A 25,158-nucleotide genomic window follows, 5' to 3' on the forward strand; every position below is an offset into this window, starting at 1 on the left:
CACCTCATACTAGTCGCGTTAAAAGTCTTTCACGTACGTATCGCAGTATAATTTCTGCGAAAAATTCTTAACCTGCGATCCAAACATCGCGCATAGGTACATCTAACGTTTGCATGTAACATTAAACGCACCGTATGTAATTCATTATACAATGTATATACAAGGTGTATAAATACATATAAATACACACACACACACACATATGTACGTAGCATAACACCACGTGGTGTAATTTGATGAAATTTACGTAATGTTTATACACCTTATCACATGTTACACGCTGTCCAAGTTATAATTATATACAATTCTTTCACACCCCATTATTATATAATAACATTTAGATGAAATTTACAAATTTTCTTTTTCCCTTCTTTTTTTTTCTGTATGCATGATTTCGTACCAATAACGATACACGTTACGTACTCATCTCGTATTGCTAGCGCGGTTTGGTAGGATGAAAGTGAAGACGGGCCGATAAACTGGAACGTGCATTTATTATTACAACACATCTTTCAAAGAAGCAGCGTCAAGCCTTGTACATACACGCGTAATGCATGCTGTCCATTCGTGTATGTGTGTACCGTTAGAATCTTAATACCCCATCATTGCAGCTAGCAATGGCTTTATAAGGAAACATTAAATATAATCGAATCAGCTGCAATATGACCGTAAATATAATCAACCAACAACCGTCTGCTTGAAACGCTTTATTTGGTAATTTTGTTCTACTTCTTCTACTTCCATTTTTTCGATTTTCTCTTTCTTTATAACACCTCTTCTCTGTCACTCTGAATTATACTGTTCCGAAGGGGGGAAAAAAGTGTTGTCATTATTACCACCGAGATATGATACGTATTAGACTGAATCAAAAAAGTCGACCATTTCTTTTTTCAAAATACAAGTCGAGAATATTCTTCGAAATAATAATAGAAAAAAAAAGATGCAGTCCAAGTTTCAGCTCTTAATATTAATATTTAGAGGTGCATCATCGCGATTTTCCATCTCCCATTTAAATAACGTGGTAAAAATTTTTCTTTTAAATTTTCGAATTTTACAACTCGTCAACGCATCATCAGCGTACCGATAATACCAGAACGAATTTTTCGAGGGAATCGAACGCTCTACAAAAAAGAACCCTTATCATTTTATGATAACCCTAATCGTTAAAAAGTTATGTAAGGTCCTTTGAAATAATTTTTCGACCATAAATAACTTTCGAAAAAGTAGATTTATCATAAAATAATGAGAGACCTTCTTTTGCAGAGCGTTCAATAAGTTGAATAACCGAAATATCGCACATTTTGTGGTTCGTTCGTTGTAGGCGGTAAATTATATACGTGTGGTATACACTGCAAGTTCGACAGACACGATATACGTACATTAATGTGTATGCATGCGTGTGTGTGTGTGTGCGTGTGTGTTCATCGAGAGTTTGTACAGCTGGGCTGGTGCTGGTATTAGCTTGAGCAGCAACCCAGCAGGTTTTTAATCGTCACGTACAATATATCGGCGTACTATTTAGGCTCCCCGTCGGTAATTTCGCGAAACTAGTTTTCGTTTTTTTCTACCTTTCTTTTCGTTCTAATTCTCTGCCAATTCTTTCCTTATTCCACTTACATTCGATTTCAAACTCTATATATATATATATCGAGGTATTTGTAACATTCAGTCGTTGTTATATAAGATTTACCGCAAAGCCAATAACGTAAGCAGTTACGAGAAAAGTAGGAGAGAGAGAAAGAAAAAATCAACATTACGAATGATTAATTATTTCAAATATTGTGTGCGAATCGATGGTAGAAAAAAACGAAGAAGTCGGAAATGTTCTTTGAATACATATATACTTTTACAATTAGATACAAATGATACTGATACTAATACGTATGTATTATGTATTATCTAACTCTTTTATCGTAGCGACAAAAATTCCTATTTATACAAAGTGTGTCAGGTACCTATATATGTATGTAACAAGGGAAGACAAAAAGTAAATTCCAAGTCATCGATAAATATGGCATTTAAGAGATGAAAAGGGAGGGGACAACAGGTGTATAAGGCGTGTAATATAATGCAACACGTTATACCTATAAACCATATTATACGTATACAATTGTATCGAGGAGGTGAATAGACAACGAGTTAAATTCGTGGGGGAAACGTCGTTTCCTTTTACATTCATTTGGGCACTGCAGTGCGTCGTACTTTTTTCCCCCCCTCTCTGGTTGGCTGAATTATTATTGAGTAGGAAATTAAATTGTTCCGTGAGGTGTGTGCGAGCATTAGGGTGGTCCTCGAAAAGGTCATTTTTGAATTTGGCCGGCTCACCTCCCAAATCGTTGATTCAAATAATTCAAAAATAATGACCTCTTCATTTTAGATTTTCATCTCAACTCTAATCCGTACCCGCAATAACGGTACGATCCACGATAGTATTACGCGACGCGCGTGTAAAACAATCGTCGGTGCACATTCATAATAACGTGATATAATATTTTACGTACACGCGCGTATACCTATACAACACACACACACATTGTATTTAATCGTCGGCAAGTCGCACGGTTCGATGACCGTAGAACCGGGGATAGTATATGTATATGCATAGGTATATTTATACTATAAGGCAGACGGGCGTCTCAATCGGTGTAATAATGACGATCTGTACATCGATAATGCATGCCGAAGATCTAGGCCGCGTAAGAAAATTAATACCTACACATGTAGTGGTGTTAGTAGTATGCATGCTGCACAGTCCACGTGTGCATAGGTGTGTAGAATCGTAACGACGAATATAGAATGAGTGCGTGCAGGTGGACGATCGTAAATCACCGCCTCTATAGTTATATGTATATATAAACTAAAAGAACACACGCTTGTTTGTCGGTTAATATTATATATTTGGTTTACAACGTGTAATGTGTATCGTATGTCGTAGTACCTGTATATGGGTGTATGTATGTGTCTACATATCTACATAATTGCAAGTGCAATTACAATACGATGATGTAACAAGCGCGCGTTAAAGACCGACGACGGTGACCTGAATACATGTATATGTATATTACATATCTTATGTTGCAGTGTCAAAATTACGTGAATTTTGTTTTGTTTTTTTTTTTTTTTTTTATTTGTTTCCTCCGTTTTCTCAGCACCATTCAAAGGTATCGGGCTGAAGTTAGTAACGTTAATATAACGAAACCTCAGGCTAAAAAAAAAATCATCATTATTGGGCAATTTCAAAATGACTTACTAGGGCGTTGGCATTTCAAAGTTTAAATATCTTTTGTATAAATAATATGTGGTTTGGTAAATATTGGGCATTACTGAAAATGCGAAGTAGCGATTTTTCTTAAACATGCCCTCGTTACGGTAACGTTACTAATATCATCCTCATTGAAAGGTGTCGTATAAATGTACGAATGAAAAATTTTCCGTTGGTATTTCAAGACGCGAATTGAAATTGAAATTTATTGAAGTAGCACGGTACGCTGGTAATTGTTACATGTTTCCGTCTGTTCTTAATTTCACACGCCTATATTTCTATTTTGCATGTTACTACAATTTCATTACTACCATATACAGAGTGCAGACGAATTTTTTTCAATACATCAGTCCGTACTGTGGCTCCATTTACTTGATTTGCGAGTAGAAATTAACAATCAACTTATATCCAACTTGTCTTCTTTAATAGTAATTCAAAATTAACTTACATATAACTTGTCTTCCGATTTACTTTATATATATATATATATATATACACAGACATGTGGGTACGATATTTGTGTTAGGTAGGCGAATATGCAGGCAGACGCATGCTTCTGACCGTGCTTTATGTAACTGTAAAGAGGATTTTCGAGGCTGAGATGTAGGCAGATGAATTAGCGACCAAGGCGGAGGTAGAGATCCAGGTACCAGGTATCTATATTCGTACACCAATCAGTCGAGAGGAGAGGAGAGGAAAGTAGCAGCTGGTGCAACGGTGACGATCGTGAGGTTGGCTAATTCTCGCTTCTCGATGCTGCTGCTGCTGCTGCTGCTAATTTTGATACCGAACTCGTATAATCATGCGGACAATACACAATTGCACACGATGCGAAATTGTACTTAACGCAGTAGCAAAAAGCAGCAGCAGCAGCGAAGATTACGTGGGTGTCGAGACGATTGATTTCGTTTTATTGGTTCTTATTCGCTCCGGCTAGGTGCACGACAGCCTAGCGCGTTCATCCAGTTCATCCGATTCGTTCGCTCAATCATCTCCGTTCGTTAATTTGTTGTTGTTTGATTTCGTTTCGTTTGATTCGATCAGGACTTTGCAGCCTAGAAAACCGCTGTGTTATTTTGATTCCTGGTCGGTTATATCGGACCACCGCCGGTGGCACACCGATGGTGCAATAATAATAACGACAACAGTTTCTCTCTGTTTTTTATACGTGTGAATGCGATCTCACAGGCGGAAATCTCCGTATAACGGCCAGCGGCGTAGAATCGATTTCAATTTCACGTCACCGTACGAACGATCATCTTCTTCGATTATCAAACCTTGACGCAATTATACCGGCAGTGTCGTACTTAATAATATAACCTACGTACGTTGTGTAGCTGCCCGTGTACCGCATAGACCGTATGATGGAAGGCTCCGTCGTACAACAGCGTTAGCATGCACGCAGGCGTACAAGCGACGTTATTAACTCAATTTTACAACCATCTGTATGGTCTAGATTTTCATTAGCCAGTCTATAATGTATAATGCTTGACTCGTCGGGTCGCAGGGGACTTTTGCGGTAGGTAACTTTACCATTTATTGACCCTGTCCCAATTGCACAGGGCTGCAAATAAATATTTTGTTTTCAGCCGCGTTGAATGTTTTCTGGTAAATATTATGTTTTCGAGTTTGTCGAATCCAAAAATGACTTCCATTTCCCTGCATCGCAAAAAAAAAAAAAAGAAGAAATATCTATAATTAAAAAGCTACCATTTTATTACAACGAACTATACAATGTTTCTTATGAAATTGAACAAACAATTTCTTTGTGAAATGTATTTAACATTCCGTGATCATTCTTTTCGCCTATGAAACCTTTTCTTCTTCTTTTCTTTGATACACCTCCGTACACGCTTCCGCTTTTCCATTTTCCGTATCCCCGTTTGTATTTATTCTCGAGTCTCACTCCGACACGTATTAAATAGAAGTAAGAAATCACTTTTGTACACTATTCCCAGTATCGAGAATAGGATACCAGATTTCGTAGTTAAACTGTAGTTTCGTGTCGATAACTGGCAGACCTAATTTACGTAGGGAAACACAGCCGCGAGGCTCGTCCATCGCTGCAGCCGTTGCCTAGAGTTCATTTTCCTTCTTCCTCCTTTTCTTCGAAAGAAAATTCACAACGTTGCAGTCACTTAATCCTTCATCATTTCGGCCTACTGGGATCATGATGAGGTTGAAGTTGGCAACGTTACTTTATCGATGCGTGTTCAGAAAAAATCGTTACTTGGACCCTTTGGATTTTCTGAAATTCAGCTAGTAAATAACAACAAAGAAAATATGTTTATATTTTCAAAAGTCAACTCCATTAAAGTCGTTATAAAATTGTACAACAACGATTTCTTCCACGATGCTCCGTTACGCTAACGTTACCGACTTCTGCCTTCTTCTGGACCAATTCGTGATATTTTTTCAACCTCGTAGCTAACGATCTTCTCGTAATTGCTTGCCGTAGTAAAAAAAAAAAAAAAAAAAAAATGCTTGCATGCACGAGTCGGTATAATTTAATAACGAAATTTAACATCGTTCGATTCTTCTACACGAATACAGCACCGTTCGTATATTCTTTACAAACCTGTTGCTCTTCTCGATATATTACAGCATTAAAAATTTGCAACGGACTGACGAAATTGCATCGTGTAATGGCAATAATTCTTCCTCTCGAATTAGCACTTTAACCCTTTGAGTCATATTGTCAAGTATTCTTACCACCTGTTTTATATCAATTTTTGTTTCGTATATTTAGGATACTTTTCAACATATTTCTTTGCTGTTTTTTTTTCGCTAGTTCTGACAGTATACTAAGCGGTTTTCAATACTCGAGAGTAATCAGTGCGATATAATGTAAGTGATTATTGTTGGAAACAAATTGATTAAAAAAAATCGTGTAAATTAAAGGAAAAATTCATTTCCGAGAAAGTTACCCCATTTATACGTATACACGTATCGTACATAAATTATAAGTGTTTGGGGTCGCCGATTACGAATCTGAAATCAGATTTTGAAAGTTCAGTACGGCGAACTCAATCAGCCACCCCGAAAACCGCTGCATAGAGTTTCTTGACCGTATTCGATCAAATTCTAATTGAATATAAGCCCTCGTTGAATATTTTTTCCCCTTCTCTCTTGGCCGCGTCGGTAGTCTCAACTCTGAGAGAGGTCGGTGCAGCAGGTTGGGAGGGTGTGGGTTTGTTTGATCGACCATTAGTTTCACGGGTGACTGACTTCCACCACCATCAGCACCTCTCTCTTGTAACACATTCTCTCCTCTCCTCTCCTCTCTTTCGCTCCTCCGTTTCCGTTGTCCATCCATCCATCCATCCATGGATATCGCTGGTCGAGGGTAGGAGTGGATGAAAGGGGGTGTCACCCTCTCTGATCAGAGACGAGCCCTTCCCAGTTCCCTCCTCCCTCCTCCCACACCACCCGCTCCCGCTCCCGCTCCCTCTTCATCCCTGACCGACCGCCAAAGTACTCGAGGCTTTAACCCTCGTCGTGTCGTCGCTCGCTAGCGCTAGCTGCCCGGCTAGTCGCACCGTCGCGTCGCTCTAGTCAGGCCCTATTCGTTCTTGTTTGAACCTCATGTTGTCGCTGCCGCTTATATAGTGCTCAGGCAGCCAATAAATACAATAAAATACGACTAAACTCGTCTGCGCGGACCCAGTGCCAAGTTTTTCGATTTCTACTAGAATCTTTATAGTTCTTTCGTTTTTTAATTTTCAACCTTACGGCTCTTTGTTTCTTTTCGTCTTCTCTCTTATCTGTCATGCGAAAGATCACGACGAATCTTTTGCCTCGTATACTTCGTCGAGGGTTGAGTATATTGTTATAGGTAGAGACCAGGTCTGATTGAAGTGTTCGGGGAAATGATTGAAATGGAGTGGTAAAAAAAATTAGGGGATGTACGTATGTATATACATGTATATTGCGTAATATGAAAAACTCTCGCAGTTTTGCACATTATTCCTCGAGGGCATTTCGTATTGTATGCGTACGCATACATAAGCTTACACACGTAACACGTGTAATGTGTTACTATTTTCGACGATGATAATTATACGCGCGCTTCTCGTGCAATCGACTATATTTGTACGCACATGCCACCTGGGCATACATGTACATACATATACATTATGATTAACGATATCTACAATTGAATCAACGATATTTGACTGACTGACTGACTGACTGACTGATTGACTGGTTGATAATAACAAAATGTATATGTGTTTGCGTGTGTGTGTGTGTGCATACATATATCGGGTAAAACGCGTCATATCGCTGAGAGATAAGGATGAACACTCATTTTTGTAAGAGTATAAAATCCACCGTACGGTGGTTACACTTGCGGGCGAGTGAGTGAGCAGAGTTCGCGTCGTTCGTGTAATTATCCGCATACTTTATTGTACAGTATAGGTGAAATAAACAGGAATAAAAAAAAAATAACTAGCAGGTATTGTAGTTTCAAAGTATAATATATACAGTATATTTAATAAAGTACATTAGGTGTTCGTTAATTCAACGACAATTATTCTATTAATTTTATCTTTTCCTTATAACTTTCAAACGCAATTTTGTCGAGTCAAAAACATTTTGCGAGAAATTGTACGTTTCCGAGCAACATTGTTGCAGCATATTATTATATGTATAACTTACCGCATTTGATGACGGTAAAAACAACGTTTATCAAACTTTTATCACAACTCGCTCGCGTGTCGCAACTTACAAACTGCACCGCAATTTATTATTTGCCTTTCTCGCGTTTGCGTTGTATGCATGCATACATACATACATACATACATACACACACACACACAAACACACACACACACACACACACACACACACACACACACACACACATACATATATATATATTTATTTATATATACACATACGTGTAATCATTAATCAACCGTGTATATAAACTTTTATCTGGTTATTATTATCACACGATGTTTAGTTTACGTATTATAAATTCATATACAGCGTGATTACACACACCTACGTGATACATGTAACTCTAATTATTCGGTACACATGACTTCACGTGCTCCCCCCCTCTATTTTTCTCGCCCTCTCACTAATCACTTTGCATTGCGGAACCTTTGCGACGTTAATCGGGCTGTTTCCAATTACGCTCAGGTCCTGTGTAATTGTTATTTCATCTTTTTCTTTTTTTACTCTCTATCGCTAATGTTACAACATACGCGTTTCAAACTTTTGTCTACAGTGTTTATTTCCCCGTTATATATACATACACCGTTGTTCTTTGTAATTCGAATTAAAAAATAAGCTTTAAAAATTATCACAACACGACATCGTACAATGTAGGAGAATGAGAAGAGCAATAAAAGAAAATGAGAAGAAGCTATAAATAATAATAACAACAATAATAAACAGAATTTCGTACAATTGCAGAGAGATTCGCGGTCGGTTAGAGGTGAAAAAAAAAACGCGCACACCTCGTATGCCGTATGCAGTGTAACAAAATTATAGTGATCTGAACGATTTCTTCAACACCTTGTACCATGATCGGTGTTTTGCCAGTGTGTTGCGGTGTACAAGTGAGCGACTCGTATATACCTATGTGTATCATCGATGAATATATAATTTACATTACAAAGTATGCGTGGTGAAAGTTGTTGTTTTTGCTTTTTTTTCTTCTAACGCGATAAAATCGCTAAATAATTATACAAGGATTTTTCAAACCTTCACTATAACAACAACAATAACAATAACAATAACACCCAAAGGTGAAGTGCAACTATCTGCGTATAATATTCTATATAACCGCATACCGTAGAAAACGCGCGTGCACTGTGTACCTGCAGTAAATAAGATAACAAACACGTGTTAATTGTAAAAGACAGTATGACGATGATAGCAGCTCCTAATAATAAACAAATGAATCTCCGAGCCTGGGAATATGACGACGATGGTACATACGCATACTTGAATATTATGATGTAGCATAATCGCTCCAATCCCAGTTTTCATTTAAATAAGTTATAAATTTATGTATTCTACGTGATAACGCGGCATATACCTATATGCATAGACAGCACGATGCCTCCGTTGCGTATACGGATAATGTAATGTAATATAATGCAACGTAGATGTATAATACATACCTGTAGGTATATATTTATGGATAAGAGGATAGAAAATATACATGAACACGGAGAATATATTCCTATCTATATCTACAATACGATGTGTATAATATTTGCAAGGAGAGAGAAAAATCAGGTCACAGATTATATAGTATATGGAATATATAGGTATAATAATATTATAACGGAAGCGCCGCATGACTAAATTAGTTGCAAATATCTTTTAATTCGATCGTGTGAAAATTTTCCACGACTGCTGTTATATAAGCATACATATATATATGTGTATATGTATATGCGACCCACATACTTTTGTGTTATTACACAACGTATGCGTATGCATGTACACACGGTATTAGTATGAGTAATTTAATTTTTCTCAGCTGAAATATCAGCCAGAAATAGGCTATGCGAAATACGTTTCAAGGAAAAGTAAAAGATGGAGAAAATTTTAAAAATACTCCATTGCGTTTCACGGAGTGGAAACTCGGAATATTACGCATTTGCGATATATAGGTATATATTAATATTGTATACATAGATATACATTATAAATGTATATGTATATGCATGTATACATGCTGTCGGAGAAAATTAATGTAAACGACGGAGACACCGCGCAAAATGACAGGAAAATTGCTCGTTATGAAGTTTATTTTTACCCGATGCACGAAGTAAAAATAATTATAAAAACTAAACTAGTTTCGGAATCTAAGCAAGAAAAAAAAATCACGGCTCTGGTGTATATTTGTGTGTAGATTATAATATACGAGGAGTTTCGAGTGATATCATCATCATCATCTTCTAGGATGAGATCCTTGATTTTTTTTTTTGTCAATCGACACCTGTCTTTTATCTTACATACAATAATATCATTATCTTTTTATTGTTAGTTAGCCAAATGATAATTATCTGCTTTTCTAATATTCTAATATTCTCGATTTTGTTTGATATATTGTTACAGAACCACCGGTGGCGAGGTTCGCGACGAGAAGGAAGAGTGTTTTCGCAGAGACTTACAACCCGGAGGAGGATGAAGATGAGGAAGGCATCAAGGTACGAATAAAATACGTCCTCTCAAATCCTGGCTGCCTTCGATTATATATATGTGTAAGCGGTATAAGCTGAAAGTGAAAATGACGGATAGGTAATGATCGAAGATCCTCCTATCAGTTTTAAAATTTCTTCATATTCGTCCATCGCTCACTCTGCAACTATATACACATACTGTACATATAGTGATTACGAATCTGTACTCGAAATTTCGAAAATCAGTATCGCGGACCCAACATGGTGAACAAACATCCCAACAGTCCCTTGGTATTGCCGTATTGGATCGGTTATTTTGAATTTCGAAATTTCGAGTACAGATTCGTAATCAGCGAGCCGAGAAATCCCCCGTCATCGGATTTCATCAAAATCCGTTTGGTAGACTTACTGTACCCTTGAAAAGAGTCAAATGGGGAAATGAACCTCTGGCGGCACGGGTTAGAGTTGAAATAAAAATCTGAACAAAATTGGAGCTGTTTTTGAATTACCGATCGCAACGCGGCGCTGCGGGCTCAGCCGGTTTTGCCAACGTAACGGACTCGTCGAACAAAATTAGCTGTGTCATTATCACTGCGACCAAGTGTACGCAACGCTGCATTATACGTTTGATAGGTATGTAGGTATGTACTTCATTCTGCTTGCAAGAAACCATTATACAATATCCGGTTATAGTTGATTATACGTACATAGGAAGTATGACCGAGTCCTTCTCTCTTCTTTCAAATATACCTTCCATAGATTTATAGGTATGCGAATGCAAATTTAGTACAATCTCGTGAATCATACGATGCGTTATCGTATTTATTCGTATCTAGTTTCTGCAACGTTGTAGGTACCGCAGAAAACGTTAAGAGCCGGCCGCTTATGTGGGGAAAAAATAGGTAATTACGTCTTGATAAAAATTGTAATGTCGGATCGAGTGAACGCGAAAGAGAGAGAGAGAGAGAGAGAGAGAGAGAGAGAGAGAGAGAGAGAGAGTGAGACCGTGGAAGGGGCGGGGGCTGTTGTGTGACGTCACGGAAAGAGAGTCTATCGATTTCCGTCGAAGAGAAGCAGCGCGCACACACACACACACACACACACACACACAATTCTGTGGTAAACCGACGAGCCTCCATATAAATATTCTGCCGTATATACATATATATTAAATAGAGTATATATATATAACCTATTGATACCGCATTCTTATCGGCGTTCTGCTGCTTTTCCCAGAAATTGAAAATCATTAAGGCCGAGGCGATGTGACGGATTGAAAAATCTTACTTTCCATTTCCATTATTCGGTGCAATTGTAGGCTATAATTTACCTCGCAAACGTGCGGTTTTTTTATTTTAATTTTAACTTTAATCAATTATTGCGTATAATAAAAATTAACTGAAATATTAAAATTGACCGAATACGTTTTGAAATTTAATTTGAAATCTCTCAGGTCTCTGTAATACATGCGGAATAGTATAATTTTGGAACCTGTTGATTCTTCGTGCTCCCCTTTCTTGGCACACCGATTATTTTAGAAAGAGGGTTTTATTTAATATCGTCTATATATAATTACTTACGAAAAGTGTAAGAAAGAAAAGAAGGGAGGGCAGGTAGATTACCATCAGCTCGACGACGACGACGACGGTCTCCGAACGTGAGCTGAATTATTGATCAGTTAGCGTAGACCTTACGGGACATATAAGTGAAACAATGGTGTCATCGACAGCTATTCGGAGTGTCGCACATGACATGAACTCTGTTCGTTCTGACATAAATTCACCATATTTCGCGTTTTTTTTCACCGTCACTTTAATAACCTAGTCATCGCACAATCGTGCGATTTCTGCTCTTCAAGACCGTCCATCCATTTTACTTTCAATTATTGTACATGATACCTAATTTATGTCCAACAATTATGATTTTCGTGCGGTTGGACGTCAAATTTCGATTTGTTGCAGTTGTGTTTTTTTTCTTTTTCGGTTTAATTTTTCTTCATCTTCTCTTTTACGACTTTTCAAATCATTTCTTAACCGTCAACGGTTTACCAATCAATTCAAGCATATCGAGTAACTAATTTATACGCTGATTTACCGTTATTCCGCGAATCATATCGCACTGCCTATGCTCATTATAGATATGTACTTGTTTGGAAAATATAATAATTATGATCGTTAGATTTATGCATCGTATGACGCATGTACGTACATACATGTATTATGTAATGCATTTTATCATGCATCGATAAGACACAATATGATGATACATAGGCACCGTTACGGGTATTATCGGTATACCATAGGTATGCATAACGTGTGTAGGCATGAGTGAAAAAGGTACTTTGACTATCGATGCGAAAGGACGGCACACACGCCGAGAGGAGCCACAGAGACGTCACCCGTCCTGCACTGCAGCAGCTGCGGCGAAAAGTCCGTTGATTCTGTAACGTAGCTTATATAACAATACATCTAAATATCTATACTCCAAAATTTGTTCCTCTCGTTTATACGTCGTTAGCTTTTTTATTATTATTATTATTTGAAAATTTGAAAACGCAAGGCGTGTCACGGTTGAGATTTGGCGGAAAAGAGAAAATGCGGTTCATGCGTATATTATATTATAGTTGTAGTAGTGCTGTGCGATTAATCGACCAATCGGCAATTTCGATTAATTGAGTTTTTCGATTAATGAACGATTTCTATGCGCATGTACCAATTGACCTGGGAATTATTATGAAGCAATTTCGATTACTCGATTAATCGATTAATCGCTTAATTGGAAGAAGGATTAACCGAAAGCGTCGATTAATCGATCAATCGAAAAAAACTGTTAATCGATTAATAGAACAGCACTGATTTGTATCCATATATTGGCGAATCTACAGAAATTTGCCACGCCTTCGGACTTTACATGCAATATGTTATGGAAGTCGTCGACGACCCAGTTTCTACCAAGCTTTGCCGACTGTTGTTGCTGTTGCTGGTTGTGCACACAGGTTCCACGCGATTTATAGCATGCCCTCCTGCTGTTGCTACAACCTACCGCATCCTACATTTACACGTGAATACGCATGCGTCTTACGAACACGCGCACACACACCACCACCACCTACGCGTTACACGAGGTCTAACCTCGCGCGTTCATCCATGCGGACGAGGTTGAGGAGTAGGAAAGTGGAAAACCCTACCAGACAACGTCTGTCATTGATTCCGATCACAGATATCGAACCTGTACAAGCACCGCGACAGCAAGGGTCAGACGACTGTCGTATCTACATACCCGCAGGTGCGCGAGGAGCGGCGACGCAGTCTTGATCGTATTCCCATATATACCTACATACATATTATTTTTTGCTGTTGCGAAATTATGAACCAATCGATGGAATTTAATCAAATCAAACAACAATCGACGCTTCATTTCTTTTTCTACTTTCCAATACCTATGGTATTTTATACTCATATTGTACATACAACACTTGTGTATAAGTATAATGATATCATGTGACGATGATCATCCTTTCGGAATTTGTTGTTTTCCCTCTTTCACTTCTTTTATTTACTTTTTATTGAGGATGAAAAGTATTATTATACCTATGGAGCGAGAAAGAGAAACGAAATCGGATTAACAACGAAAAATAATCTTGTATGTGTAGTTACTATGTTATATACCTTATGCATAGAGATTTTATTTCTTGATAACCGCGATGGCGATCGATCAAAAAATGTATGGTCCTAACGATTTCGCCGTGCACGTCAAGAGATGTTATTGTATCGGCATCCCAATTATAACGTGAAACAGACAAGAGCAAAAAAAAAAAAAATACAGTAATAAACATTATATACATACATATACTTATAACGTAATATAACACGTATACTTTATCACCGTCGTACACGCTGTGTGCAGCTCTCATTACTTATCCGCTTTGATTCGTATATTCTTTTATGTTGATTTTATCTGTTCCATTCCGGCATTTTTTCTTTTTTTTTTTTTAAGTTTTTTTTTACTTTTTTGTGTTTTTCGTTTTTTTGCTTCACTCGCAAGCGACGCTATAACTCACGATTCCTTCACGGTCAGACGAGATACGTATCCTTGCTGCAAGAAACGGCGGTAGGAGGGTCAAAAAGGAAGGAGAAAAAGGATGAATTGGCGAGTCTGAAAGTCGCGGCGAGGGGGGGGGGGGATGCAAAAAAAAGGGTATAGCGATGAAAAAACAAAACACAGATCCGGATCCTCGTATCGTCGTCCAACAGCAGCAGCAGGACAAGGTATTATAGGTACTGTCCAGGTACTACAACACGAATGCAATCACGCGTAGGGCTTTGAGCTTGACCCGATTACCATTTTATTTTTTCTTTAATTTTTTCGCCGACAAACACGTATCACGCATGTTGGCCGAATTTTTTTCTTTTTAAAAAATCAATCTCTTTCTCTTTCTCCGTCTCACGGATATAATTTATACGTACTAACGCATAAATAAAGGAAGAAAGGAAGGGAACCGATTTTGCTGTTGTGTATGTGAAGAGTCCGTTTAAAACCCTCGATCTTCGTCGAGCGACGTTCATTTGTGTCTCTCGGTTGTCATCGTCATCGTCGTTTCTCCTCTGGAACCGAGTATCGTTGTACATACTTGTACACACCTAGTCGACACAGTATCTGAGGTTGCGAGATCCCTCTCTGTCTGTCTATCTTTTTCTACCTTCTGTACATGTATACACGTTACAGTTTCATCATTTGCCTGATCACTCAAGCTTTTTAAGATAACATCGATTGAACCCTCTTGTTTCAGATGGTGCATCCGAAGAGCGATCAGCAGCGGCTTAGGTTGGGTGAAAGCGTTAAGACCATCCTGCTTTTCCGGGCCCTCGACAAGGTAAGGAAGAAGGAATACATTCTACCATTCTGCATGCATAATTATTTACATCCTCGTCAGGTATATATGGTACTTTTTATCATACGTGCGCGAAAAGATGAGGCTTAAGTTAGTCACGTTATTTTAACGATTCATGTTTCGGAAAGCCCCCGTATTTCGTAATAATTCTAGGAATTTCTGAAATACAGTAAATTATATAATATGGCAAATGAAATTTAGATTTTTATAACTTCAAGTCACTTCAATGTCACTACGATATTGCACAATAGTGATTTTTCTTTTTCTCTTCCATGTTTAGTTATACGCTGACTAACTTCATCCTCAGAGTGAAAAGTGGAGCTTTGCGTAGCAGTTTAGCGGGACCAAAGTAGTCAATTTCATCTCACAGCGTTGTAAAGATGGTGTCGCGCCTGCGCAGCACACAATTGCTTCGCATTCCGCCCTTGGGAGATCACTTTCGTCCCTAGGGAGAAGAAATTCACCATTCGCGTCCCGAAAAACTACCACGAAAAATCCCACCATTTTTCATTTAGGTGTTATGAAAACTATCGTGTGCGGCTCGGGCAAAAAGTTGACGATCGCAATTCGTCTGAACTGTGATTCCACTAGGCGCAAAATTCACACTCGTCGCAATCGTAAACCTTCGTACATACGTTACTCGTGTCATGTTGCATATACTGAAACGATGATTAATTGTTTCCACTATATTAACGTCCTATTCCTGTCGTCTTTGGTCGGGTTCTGATCATAATAAGTCTATGGTTCTGATATTAACTCCCAGTTTTGTCAACAATTTTTCATAAAAAATTCGACAGAGGTCCGACAGAGACTGTCGGATTTTTCATGTAGGGATCTCTTGCTCTGTCGAGTTCGCGTCTACTACCTCTGCTTTCTGCCCCAGGGAGTTTTTAACGTTGCCAGTTAATTTCGGAACGCACCCTTTGAATCCGCGGAAAGAGACTCATTAATGAAACAACCCCCGATCACCCCGTTCAGGGAGATCACATGTTTTATTTATTACGACAGACGGTCTTTTGTATCATCGACAAGTCTCGTACCGCTCGGAGTTGTAGGTATTGGGGGTATAATGACGGTGTGTATTTGTTCGAATATTTGTCCCTTTGTCGTATTTCTCGAGTATAGGCATGGCGTTAATGTCGTTTCCCTGTTCAACCAGTCAGCCAACCCCGTTCATCCTCGACGCGGCTCTTTAATTCACGATCAATGAAACAGTTTCTCTTTCTCTCCCTCTCCCTCTCCCACTCTCTCTTCCCCTCATCTTCGTTTCGGACTCGCTTACGTGTCACGTATGTGTGTATGTGTACGGGACCTCATAATGCCAACCCCGCACACACCGCCTGCCAACCACTCGACATTTTGATCGCCTTAATATTACAGGTGCCTTGTATTGGTATGCATGCATACCCCTATATTGTACAAATAGGTATATAATTCATCGCGTATGTGTATTTAAACCTATGTGTAAGTTCGACTTCATGACGTATATACCCTACGTTTAGTCGTTATTCCCTCCTATAGCCCTATATAACGGTTGTAAGGTCAAAGGTCTTTCCGCGCACCGGGGAAATCAAAATGACGATACTCTTGTATTATCGTACACGTACTTCGACGAGTTAAATATTTCTATTATATTATTATACAAAAATTTCCGTATTGAATTATCTGATTTTATCCGCGTTTAAGTAGGCTCACGAAGACTTTACATAGACAGGCTTTTCGGTCGAATCCCGCAAACCGCGCGGTTATAATTCAAGAGGGTGAAGAAAGAAGACAGGGAAATGTGAAAAGCGGTTTTCTTTCTTTTGGCACTTTCAAACTTTCGTTTTTTCCTTCTTCCATGTATCATAATCTTTGGTACAAGTTTGCAGCGGTTGGGGTTGCGTTAAAATTATTGTCAAGTTTGCAACGAACTTTCCAAAGCTGTGAGTAGAGTCGAAAGGTTCGAGTCCAATGTTTACCTCTATACCGCGTTAATCCTGAAACCCTGAAACCGCAACTGACTATGAGAATTTGCCCCTCTTCGACGGACGATGTATACCCATATAATACTCGATATCGATACTGCCTGTTGTTGTTGTTTGTGTTATCGGGGTGCCTGAACACTTCTGTGCAAGATGGCATCGCATTTTTTTTATTGTACTAATTTTTTTTATTGTATTAATTATTTGTACGGTTTACAAATGTTGGGGAAATTCTTTGGCTCGTCTTATCTATGTATAATAATGACAATAAAAGCGATAGCGTTGGACAATATCGCTGTCACGATAATTGTCAGTGAGATATGTATTGTATACTGTATAATATTTGCGTAAATGGTGTGTATATGTGTATATTAGGGTGGTCTTTAAAAAGGTCATTTTTGAATTTCGACCAGCTCGCCCCCCATTTCGGATCCACATAATTCAAAAATAATTCCCTCATTTTTTTTAGATTTTCATCTCAACTCTAACCCGTGCCCGAAAAAGGGCGGATTTCCTTTTTCAACCCTTTCAGGGGCACATCAAATCCAACGAACGGATTGAGATGAAATTTGGTGCGGGGAGGTTTTTGGGTCGCTGATGACGAATCTGAACTCATAATTTGAAAATTAAGAGTGGCGGATCCATTATGATGGACCAAAACCCCAAAGTCAATTGATATCGCCATATTGGATCCACCATTTTGGATTTTGTAATTTCGAGTTCAGATTTGTAATCAGCGACCTAAGAAAAACCCCCCTATACCAAATTTCATCTGAATCTGTTCGGTAAATTTTATGTGCCCTTGAAAGGATCGAATGGATTCCACCCTCTTTGGGCTACGGGATAGAGTCGAGACAAGAAACTGAAAAAATTAGGGAATTATTTTTTCATTATCTGGAGCCGATTTGGGGTGCGAGCCGGTCGAAATTCAAAAATGACCCTTTTAAGGGCCACTCTAGTGTATACACGTACACTCACGGATGCAGATGATAGAGTCCCACCTTTCCCAACGTCATTACTGTGTGTAATATTATAGGTATGTATAAGGCACAAAGTAAAATCATAACCTTGATCATGATATAAACGAGGATAAGGATGTGGAGGCGGGAACGGAGGAAAAGAACATTAAGGGTGATGTCGAGAACCCTGCGGTGAAGACCGAAATTCGTCTTCCTCCCCCCGCTCCTCGTCATCATCATCATCATCATCATTATCATCACCATCATCATCATCATCATCCATCCAACCAAGCACCCCCATCCGCAACTTTTCCCTCCTGGCGAAGTAGCTGGAATATGTTTAGAAGCTTGGTAAAATCCCTCTTAAATGACCAGAACTTCTACCAGCCTGGTTCTTCTCGCTTGTTAATTCACTCACCCCTAAGGATTGCGAAAAGCTCCGGCTATGCCTTGGTATCCCCTTACGATGTCGAGGCTACCTTACGTCAGCAATATTCTCGCGCATCCTCGGCCGCCTCTTTCCACTTCAACACTTGTTATCCTCTTACCTTGTTACATCCGTCACTCGACTGATTGGAAACGACATGTATTTAAATTAGAGGAAAGAAACAAACGGAACATGGTCAACTATTGTTAATAATAATTTGAACATTTTCAGGAACAAATGGCCGACGTGCTGGACGCGATGTTTGAGAAAACGGTCGAAACCGGTGATTATATAATACGGCAAGGGGACGACGGCGATAATTTCTATGTCATCGAAAAGTGAGTAAACACATGCTGTATTCATACATGACATGTATTTTTCAATAAACAATCCCCAAGGGATCGAATCGATTTCGAAGAACACTTTTGAGATGAGAATCATCAAAATATTGACACCAGGATTGTATTTACCGATAGTTGGTGGTCTCACAAATTCTAACAAATTAATTATTGCCCCTGTTTTTGTCTCCCCGCAGGGGTAAATTTGAGGTTTACGTCAAGGATCCGTCAGGTGCTGATGTCCTGATACACACCTATGACAACAGCGGTGCCTTCGGCGAATTGGCACTGCTCTACAACATGCCAAGGGCGGCGACGATCAAGGCCATCACTCCTGGTACCCTGTGGGCGATGGACAGGCAGACCTTCCGACGAATCCTGCTAAAGTCTGCGTACAAGAAACGCAAGATGTACGAGGATCTGATCAATAAAGTTCCCATGCTCAAGTCGCTCGAGGTTTGTATTCGATCAATTTAACTTTATTGAAAATTCAATGAACGTGTCGAGCAAACTCAATCCTAATTCTTTTCACCAATTAAAAATCTGTAGAATTATGAACGCATGAACCTGGCCGATGCTTTGGCGCCAAAACACTTTGCCGATGGCGAGCTTATAATAAAGCAAGGCGACATCGCTGATGGAATGTATTTCGTTGAGGACGGCGTGGTCAAAATTACTATTCTCGGTGATAACGGTAGAGAAGTTGAGGTAAGAAGTAAACTTTACAACAGTTTAAATCTTTTCTCTCTTTGCTTTCTTATAACAGTACATATTTATTTACGTATATATTTATATGTATTTTCAGTTTACTCAAGAAAGTGATACACACGTCTACATATAGATATTTACGCTTGACATTATCACACTAAAACTAATGAGGCGTTAAACTATTTATATACTATGCTTGGCAAAGCTATTATACTTTTGTTTACTCTTGTGAGTGTCTCTATCTTTCTTTCTTCATCTTCTTTGTACAGTTTTTCTTACCTCATCGCCGACAACGATGTTTACTCATCTGTTTATCGCTTAGAGTCTGATTCTTTGCTTCTATTCTTTCTTTCTTATGGTTAATTCTAAGCTTTTTCAAACATGCAAGGAAAGCGTTGACTTTGTCAAGCTTATCCCATGGAACAAACATTAGTTGTTTACACAAAACAATGTGATAATCTTGCTATATTTCTTGGTGCAGTAAATTAGTGTACATTCATTTCTCCTTGACTCACTTAATAATTATTTTTATATTGTCACTGGATGGGAAACAGGGCATTCCCACAAATGTAATCGAGGTATGAGGAGAACCCCTGTTGTCGTATAGATACTCTCGCATATTGTTGAATATACCTGTTTAATATGTGGAAGAATCCTTGCACATGATTGATATTTCGTGACAAGTAGATCAAATCGACTCTCCCTACCCTTTTGATATTTTATAGTAAAATTATCCGCTGTTCATCCGTAGAATACGAATAACTATCAAAAAGGCGTAAGATTGAACCACGCTTCGAAGTCTTCCCTAGCTATATCACAAAACAATTGTCTGATATCCTTTCGGAATAAATGTGTATAACACGTCCGTAATTTTGCCCGCATTGTAAGTGAAATCCAAATATTTGTCATCAATGTGTGTCTAAACATGTAAATCCAAGTGTTCTACAAGTCTACTTTTTTATATCTCTGCATAATTCGATTCGATTACGTGAAGCGAAGCAAAGAGCAGATTTTACTATAATATTTGGCAAAAATGTGTGACACGTTTTGGTTCTTTCGTATAAATCTTCCTGGCATTCACGTCAGAATTTGGCTTCTCGCTGTGAGAAAATGTCCGATTCAATCTATAAACGTTATACGATGACAAGTTTGCGAAATATTAGAGTAAAACCTACTGATCCTTTTTCCTCCCTGTACGATAATCGAAATCTGGTTTCAGATCAACCGCGTACCTGCCGGTGGCTACCTAGGTGAGTTAGCCCTGGTCACGCACAAGCCACGAGCGGCGTCAGCTTACGCGGTCGGCAACGTTAAGCTGGCATGTAAGTATCGTAAGCTGATTTCGATTTTTCAAGTCTGTTCTCTTCTACTGTGTTTTCACCTTTACCGCATCATTATTTCTCATCCAATTTATTGTCAATTGACTGACTGTTCTCGCACTTGTTCAGTTCTGGATGTCGAGGCTTTTGAACGTCTCCTCGGCCCCTGCATGGAATTGATGAAACGAAATATCGAGGACTATGAAGACCAATTGATCAAGATATTTGGAAGCAAAACTAACATCTCTGACGTTCGATGAACATCTTGATGTCGACGACGATTATTCTTATTCTTCTTCTTCCAATAACACCACAACACACAACAACAACAACAACAAAACACGCAACCATCGGCACAAAATATAGGAAAACATGTATGCAACAAACTTACTTAATTAATTGATCGACTACATACGTATAGATACATTATAGACGTATAATCACACTTAGCATGACTCTAAAAACGTCTAAACCAGAGTAAACTTTAATCAAAAAAAATAAATAAATAAAAAAAACGAAGAAAAGAAGCAACAAAAAAAAATTGAATAATCTACCACCGGCTTTGTTCAGCACCGATTTTCAACCGCTACATGATCCTGATATATTCTTGTCAAAATCGCTATTATCGGTGTATATACATGTACATGTACGTACTCTTTCGGATAATGACAGAGTATCATTCGTCATTTTAACTCAACAATACTATAATACTTAATTTATTATTTTTATCTAGTTATTTATATCGTACCCATTGGGACCTCTCTCACTTTCTCTCTCGCTCTTTTCTCGAGTTAGTTTTAGGTTTCCATTACTTTTTTTTTCGTTTTTTCATTTTATTTTTCATCCCTATTGTGTTTATTACTTGTATTATTTCGTATGATCAATCGATCGTCTGATCGGTACCCCGTTGTATAATATTCATTGGCTCTGTAATGCTAGTAGACATTAGATCTGCCTAACTTTGATTATTCAGTTCGCTTGTGTGAAAAGTTGACAGTGTAAACAGGAAAGAAAATACAAAGCACGGTTATATTGTACACATGGTATATAACGTTCGAGTATTAGTATTAAATCGTTTTCACGAATCTCAACTTGGAATACACGTTTCCATGTTTTTTTATCTCAGCATAAATTTTCCTCTACATAACACGCGCGCGTCCTAACAAAACGATAGTCTTAATTATGAAACACTTATGAGAAATGTATATTTAAGAAATTTATTTTCAAAACGGAAGCTACAAATTCAGGGGGAAAAAATTAAAGCAAGCCACAGTGAATAAATTTCTATGTTGTTATATTCTTATTTTCTCTTTCTTCTCTCCCTCTCTCTGTCTCTCAATCTCTCTAGGATTGATCGGAGGGTGCGTGATATTTGGAATTATGAAAATAATGGGGCGTTTTTTTGCGTGAAGAGAAACAAGGGATCAAGAGAGAAAACAAAGCACAGCAGAGGGAAAAAATATTATACAGAAAGAATTGAGAGTTTCAACAAAACAATAAGTAGCCAAAGTTTTAATGTTCAAGTCAATGCTCAAGTCTTTTTTAATGTCCAAATATTTTTATTTGTTCTTCAATCGTTTGGTTCTTACTCTTCCTTCTTGTCGTGTCTCTCGTTTTCATTCGTCTCAATTTACTACAACTATACTTGAATCCTACGAAACTGATTCGGGCACAGGCTTTACACAGCGTATTAAAACGAGCTTCATCACTTTTTAAACTGAACTATAATTGATAATGCTCATGTCGCACAATACCTTACCATCGTAAATATTATAATATAAGCGATAATGCGAATTTTCACACAAACTCTGTCCACCTTAATATTAAACACCCGTGTATATCTAAACTATACTGTACTATCTATACAGCACTATTATTAAAACTATTATTAAACTAAATTGATGTCGTGGAAGAGGATAGAAGAAGTGCAAAGGAATAATATAGGTACATATATTCTGCTGGTGGAATAAGTATATATTATCGAAACAAATATATGTATTTATTAATTTTTAATCACACGCACTTATGTTTGTGTATTATTATTACTACAAAAACTAAGAGAAAATAAGAAAGATATATTATCGTGCCATTGTAAAGTTGTGATATTGTGTTACGAACGGGCGAGTTCACCGCTTCATCTTCTGTCCTTCCTAATCGTCGCCAAATAATTTTTTTCAAACTTTTCAAGCCTAATTATGAAATCAACGTACGCTAAATTATCGACAAAAATCCGCCCTGCATAAAAAAAAAAAAAAAAAACTTACGTCTGTTAATTGGCCTTTTATATATTTATTTATTTATTTATATTCTCTGATTGTTACGATAATGACAACATAATTTACCGTCGCTTCTTTTTTTTCCTTTTTTCCCATGCATTTACCTTCCTTAAACTCTTTTTCTATCTCTCTAACTATCTCTTAGTGTTAATAAGAATAAAGTATGTACACATGTACAGAGGCGCGCAAAGCCCGCGTTCTTCACGGTGACAATCTAAAAAGCAACAGGAAAAAAAAACATGTTATGAAGGAATAAATGGATACAATGAATGTTTAAAAGTTGCAAAAAAAATTAAAATAAAAATTACCAAAAAAAATGAATAAAAAAAATGAAACAAAAACTCGCAAGAAAGAGAAACAAATTTAAAAGAATAACTCACTGCCAATTACAGTTGAGATTATAAACAGTTTGTTGTTACGGGCTTAAAATATTGAGACGTCATGATTTGTCGTTTAAAAGAACTTGCTTTTCAACTAGCTGACTGTTTGTTGTATTCCCTATTTGATGGTTGTATAAATCAGAATCTGGCAGAATGAAGGGTGAAAAAGAAAATAAATTTGAAAAAAAAAAAAATAAAAAATTAACCAAGAAAATCGTAGTCAGTACTCATCGTATTGCGACGTATAATCATATTTCAAAACATATTTCTTCGTTCAAAAGGTCTGTAATTATCACGAAAACAGCTGTCAAGATCGCCAATCGTTTTCAACGATGCATAAAATTTTTTAATTTACTCCTTCAGAATAATGCACACGGATATGAATATTTTTAACATATTTCGAGCGTTCAAATAAATGGAATGAAAAGAACTAAACTAAACGAAAAGAGACCGACACATATGAATAGATTTATAATAAATGGACGAACCGCTTCCTATTATTCATATTATATTCATTATTTATGTTAAGTGAAAGAAAGCAAATTAAAAACTATATATATACATCTATATATAAATATTATAATAAATTAATGTATATTACTAAGAGAAATAAGAAGGAAAACACTAAAAAGTATAACAAAACTTTCCAGGGTTTTTTTTCTCCTTTTTTTTTATAATATATATTATTTATATATACATATATATATTGATATAACATAATCACAAAGGAAAGTTGTTAAAGTATTAAGAACATGCGCAAAAACATAACGCAATAGAAAAACACTTATAACATCACATTCACGCATGCTCATTTGCTCAGACACACGATTATATTTAGAGGAAAAAGACAAAAAAAAAAAAAAGCAAAAACAAAGCAACCCATACCTGCTGTTATACGTTACTATATACCATACTGTCATATATAGAATACAAATCCATATTATCGTATTAGGTACCATGATATATAATGATGTACGTATCACATTCATGAACCGGGGGAATTAGGAATTCCTACTTTTCTGTAGACATTTTCATTCGGATATGACACTTACAATTAATTGTCGCTATTCGTTTCCACACAACATGCTTATAAATATACATGATGATAATAATATATGCATGAAATGAAAATGAATAAAAAACTAATGTTAGTATATGGGGATAAAAACACAGTAAACGTTGTCGGAAGAGAGTGTAATAATTACAATTATCAACGTTTTTAGATTATAAATGTTTGCTCTTTAGTTCGGATTATTTTGTCTTCTCTAATGCTTTCGTCTTAAATAATATGTCTCTTCCGCTTGACCAGAGTCAGCTGAATCGCACATGTACTTAACTATGTTTAAATATCGTGAAAAATGTTTTAATACTTTGTGTTGTGTTCCGATTTTTACTTGTAGAAGGTTTTATTTAATACAGGCAATCATTATATTATCGGCAGCGGTGATTAACTTACCAGTACTAGAACAAGATTTAATCCTTGACT

The 25,158-nt window shown here is 37.4% G+C and overlaps 1 protein-coding gene across 6 annotated transcripts in view; it reads left to right on the plus strand.

Moving 5' to 3' along the window:
- Pka-R2 (cAMP-dependent protein kinase type II regulatory subunit) overlaps positions 1–24,546 on the plus strand; it is a 29,834-nt gene extending 5,288 nt beyond the window's left edge. For 2 of the 6 annotated variants that reach the window (XM_046636087.2, XM_069137647.1), the window contains 7 exons: positions 10,346–10,437; positions 15,200–15,283; positions 18,883–18,989; positions 19,187–19,445; positions 19,539–19,697; positions 20,917–21,019; positions 21,146–24,546. In XM_046636087.2, coding sequence (XP_046492043.1) covers positions 10,346–10,437; positions 15,200–15,283; positions 18,883–18,989; positions 19,187–19,445; positions 19,539–19,697; positions 20,917–21,019; positions 21,146–21,276 — 935 coding nt within the window. In that variant the 3' untranslated portion in view covers positions 21,277–24,546. Of the gene's footprint in view, positions 1–6,806; positions 7,172–8,547; positions 9,207–10,345; positions 10,438–15,199; positions 15,284–18,882; positions 18,990–19,186; positions 19,446–19,538; positions 19,698–20,916; positions 21,020–21,145 lie in introns of those variants that run through there. The other 4 variants (XM_069137648.1, XM_069137649.1, XM_069137650.1 and 1 more) reach the window with 4 other exon arrangements.
- Positions 24,547–25,158: the final 612 nt, after the last annotated feature.

The sequence above is a fragment of the Neodiprion pinetum genome, chromosome 7 (genome assembly GCF_021155775.2).
Source record: "Neodiprion pinetum isolate iyNeoPine1 chromosome 7, iyNeoPine1.2, whole genome shotgun sequence".
NCBI lineage: Eukaryota > Metazoa > Arthropoda > Insecta > Hymenoptera > Diprionidae > Neodiprion > Neodiprion pinetum.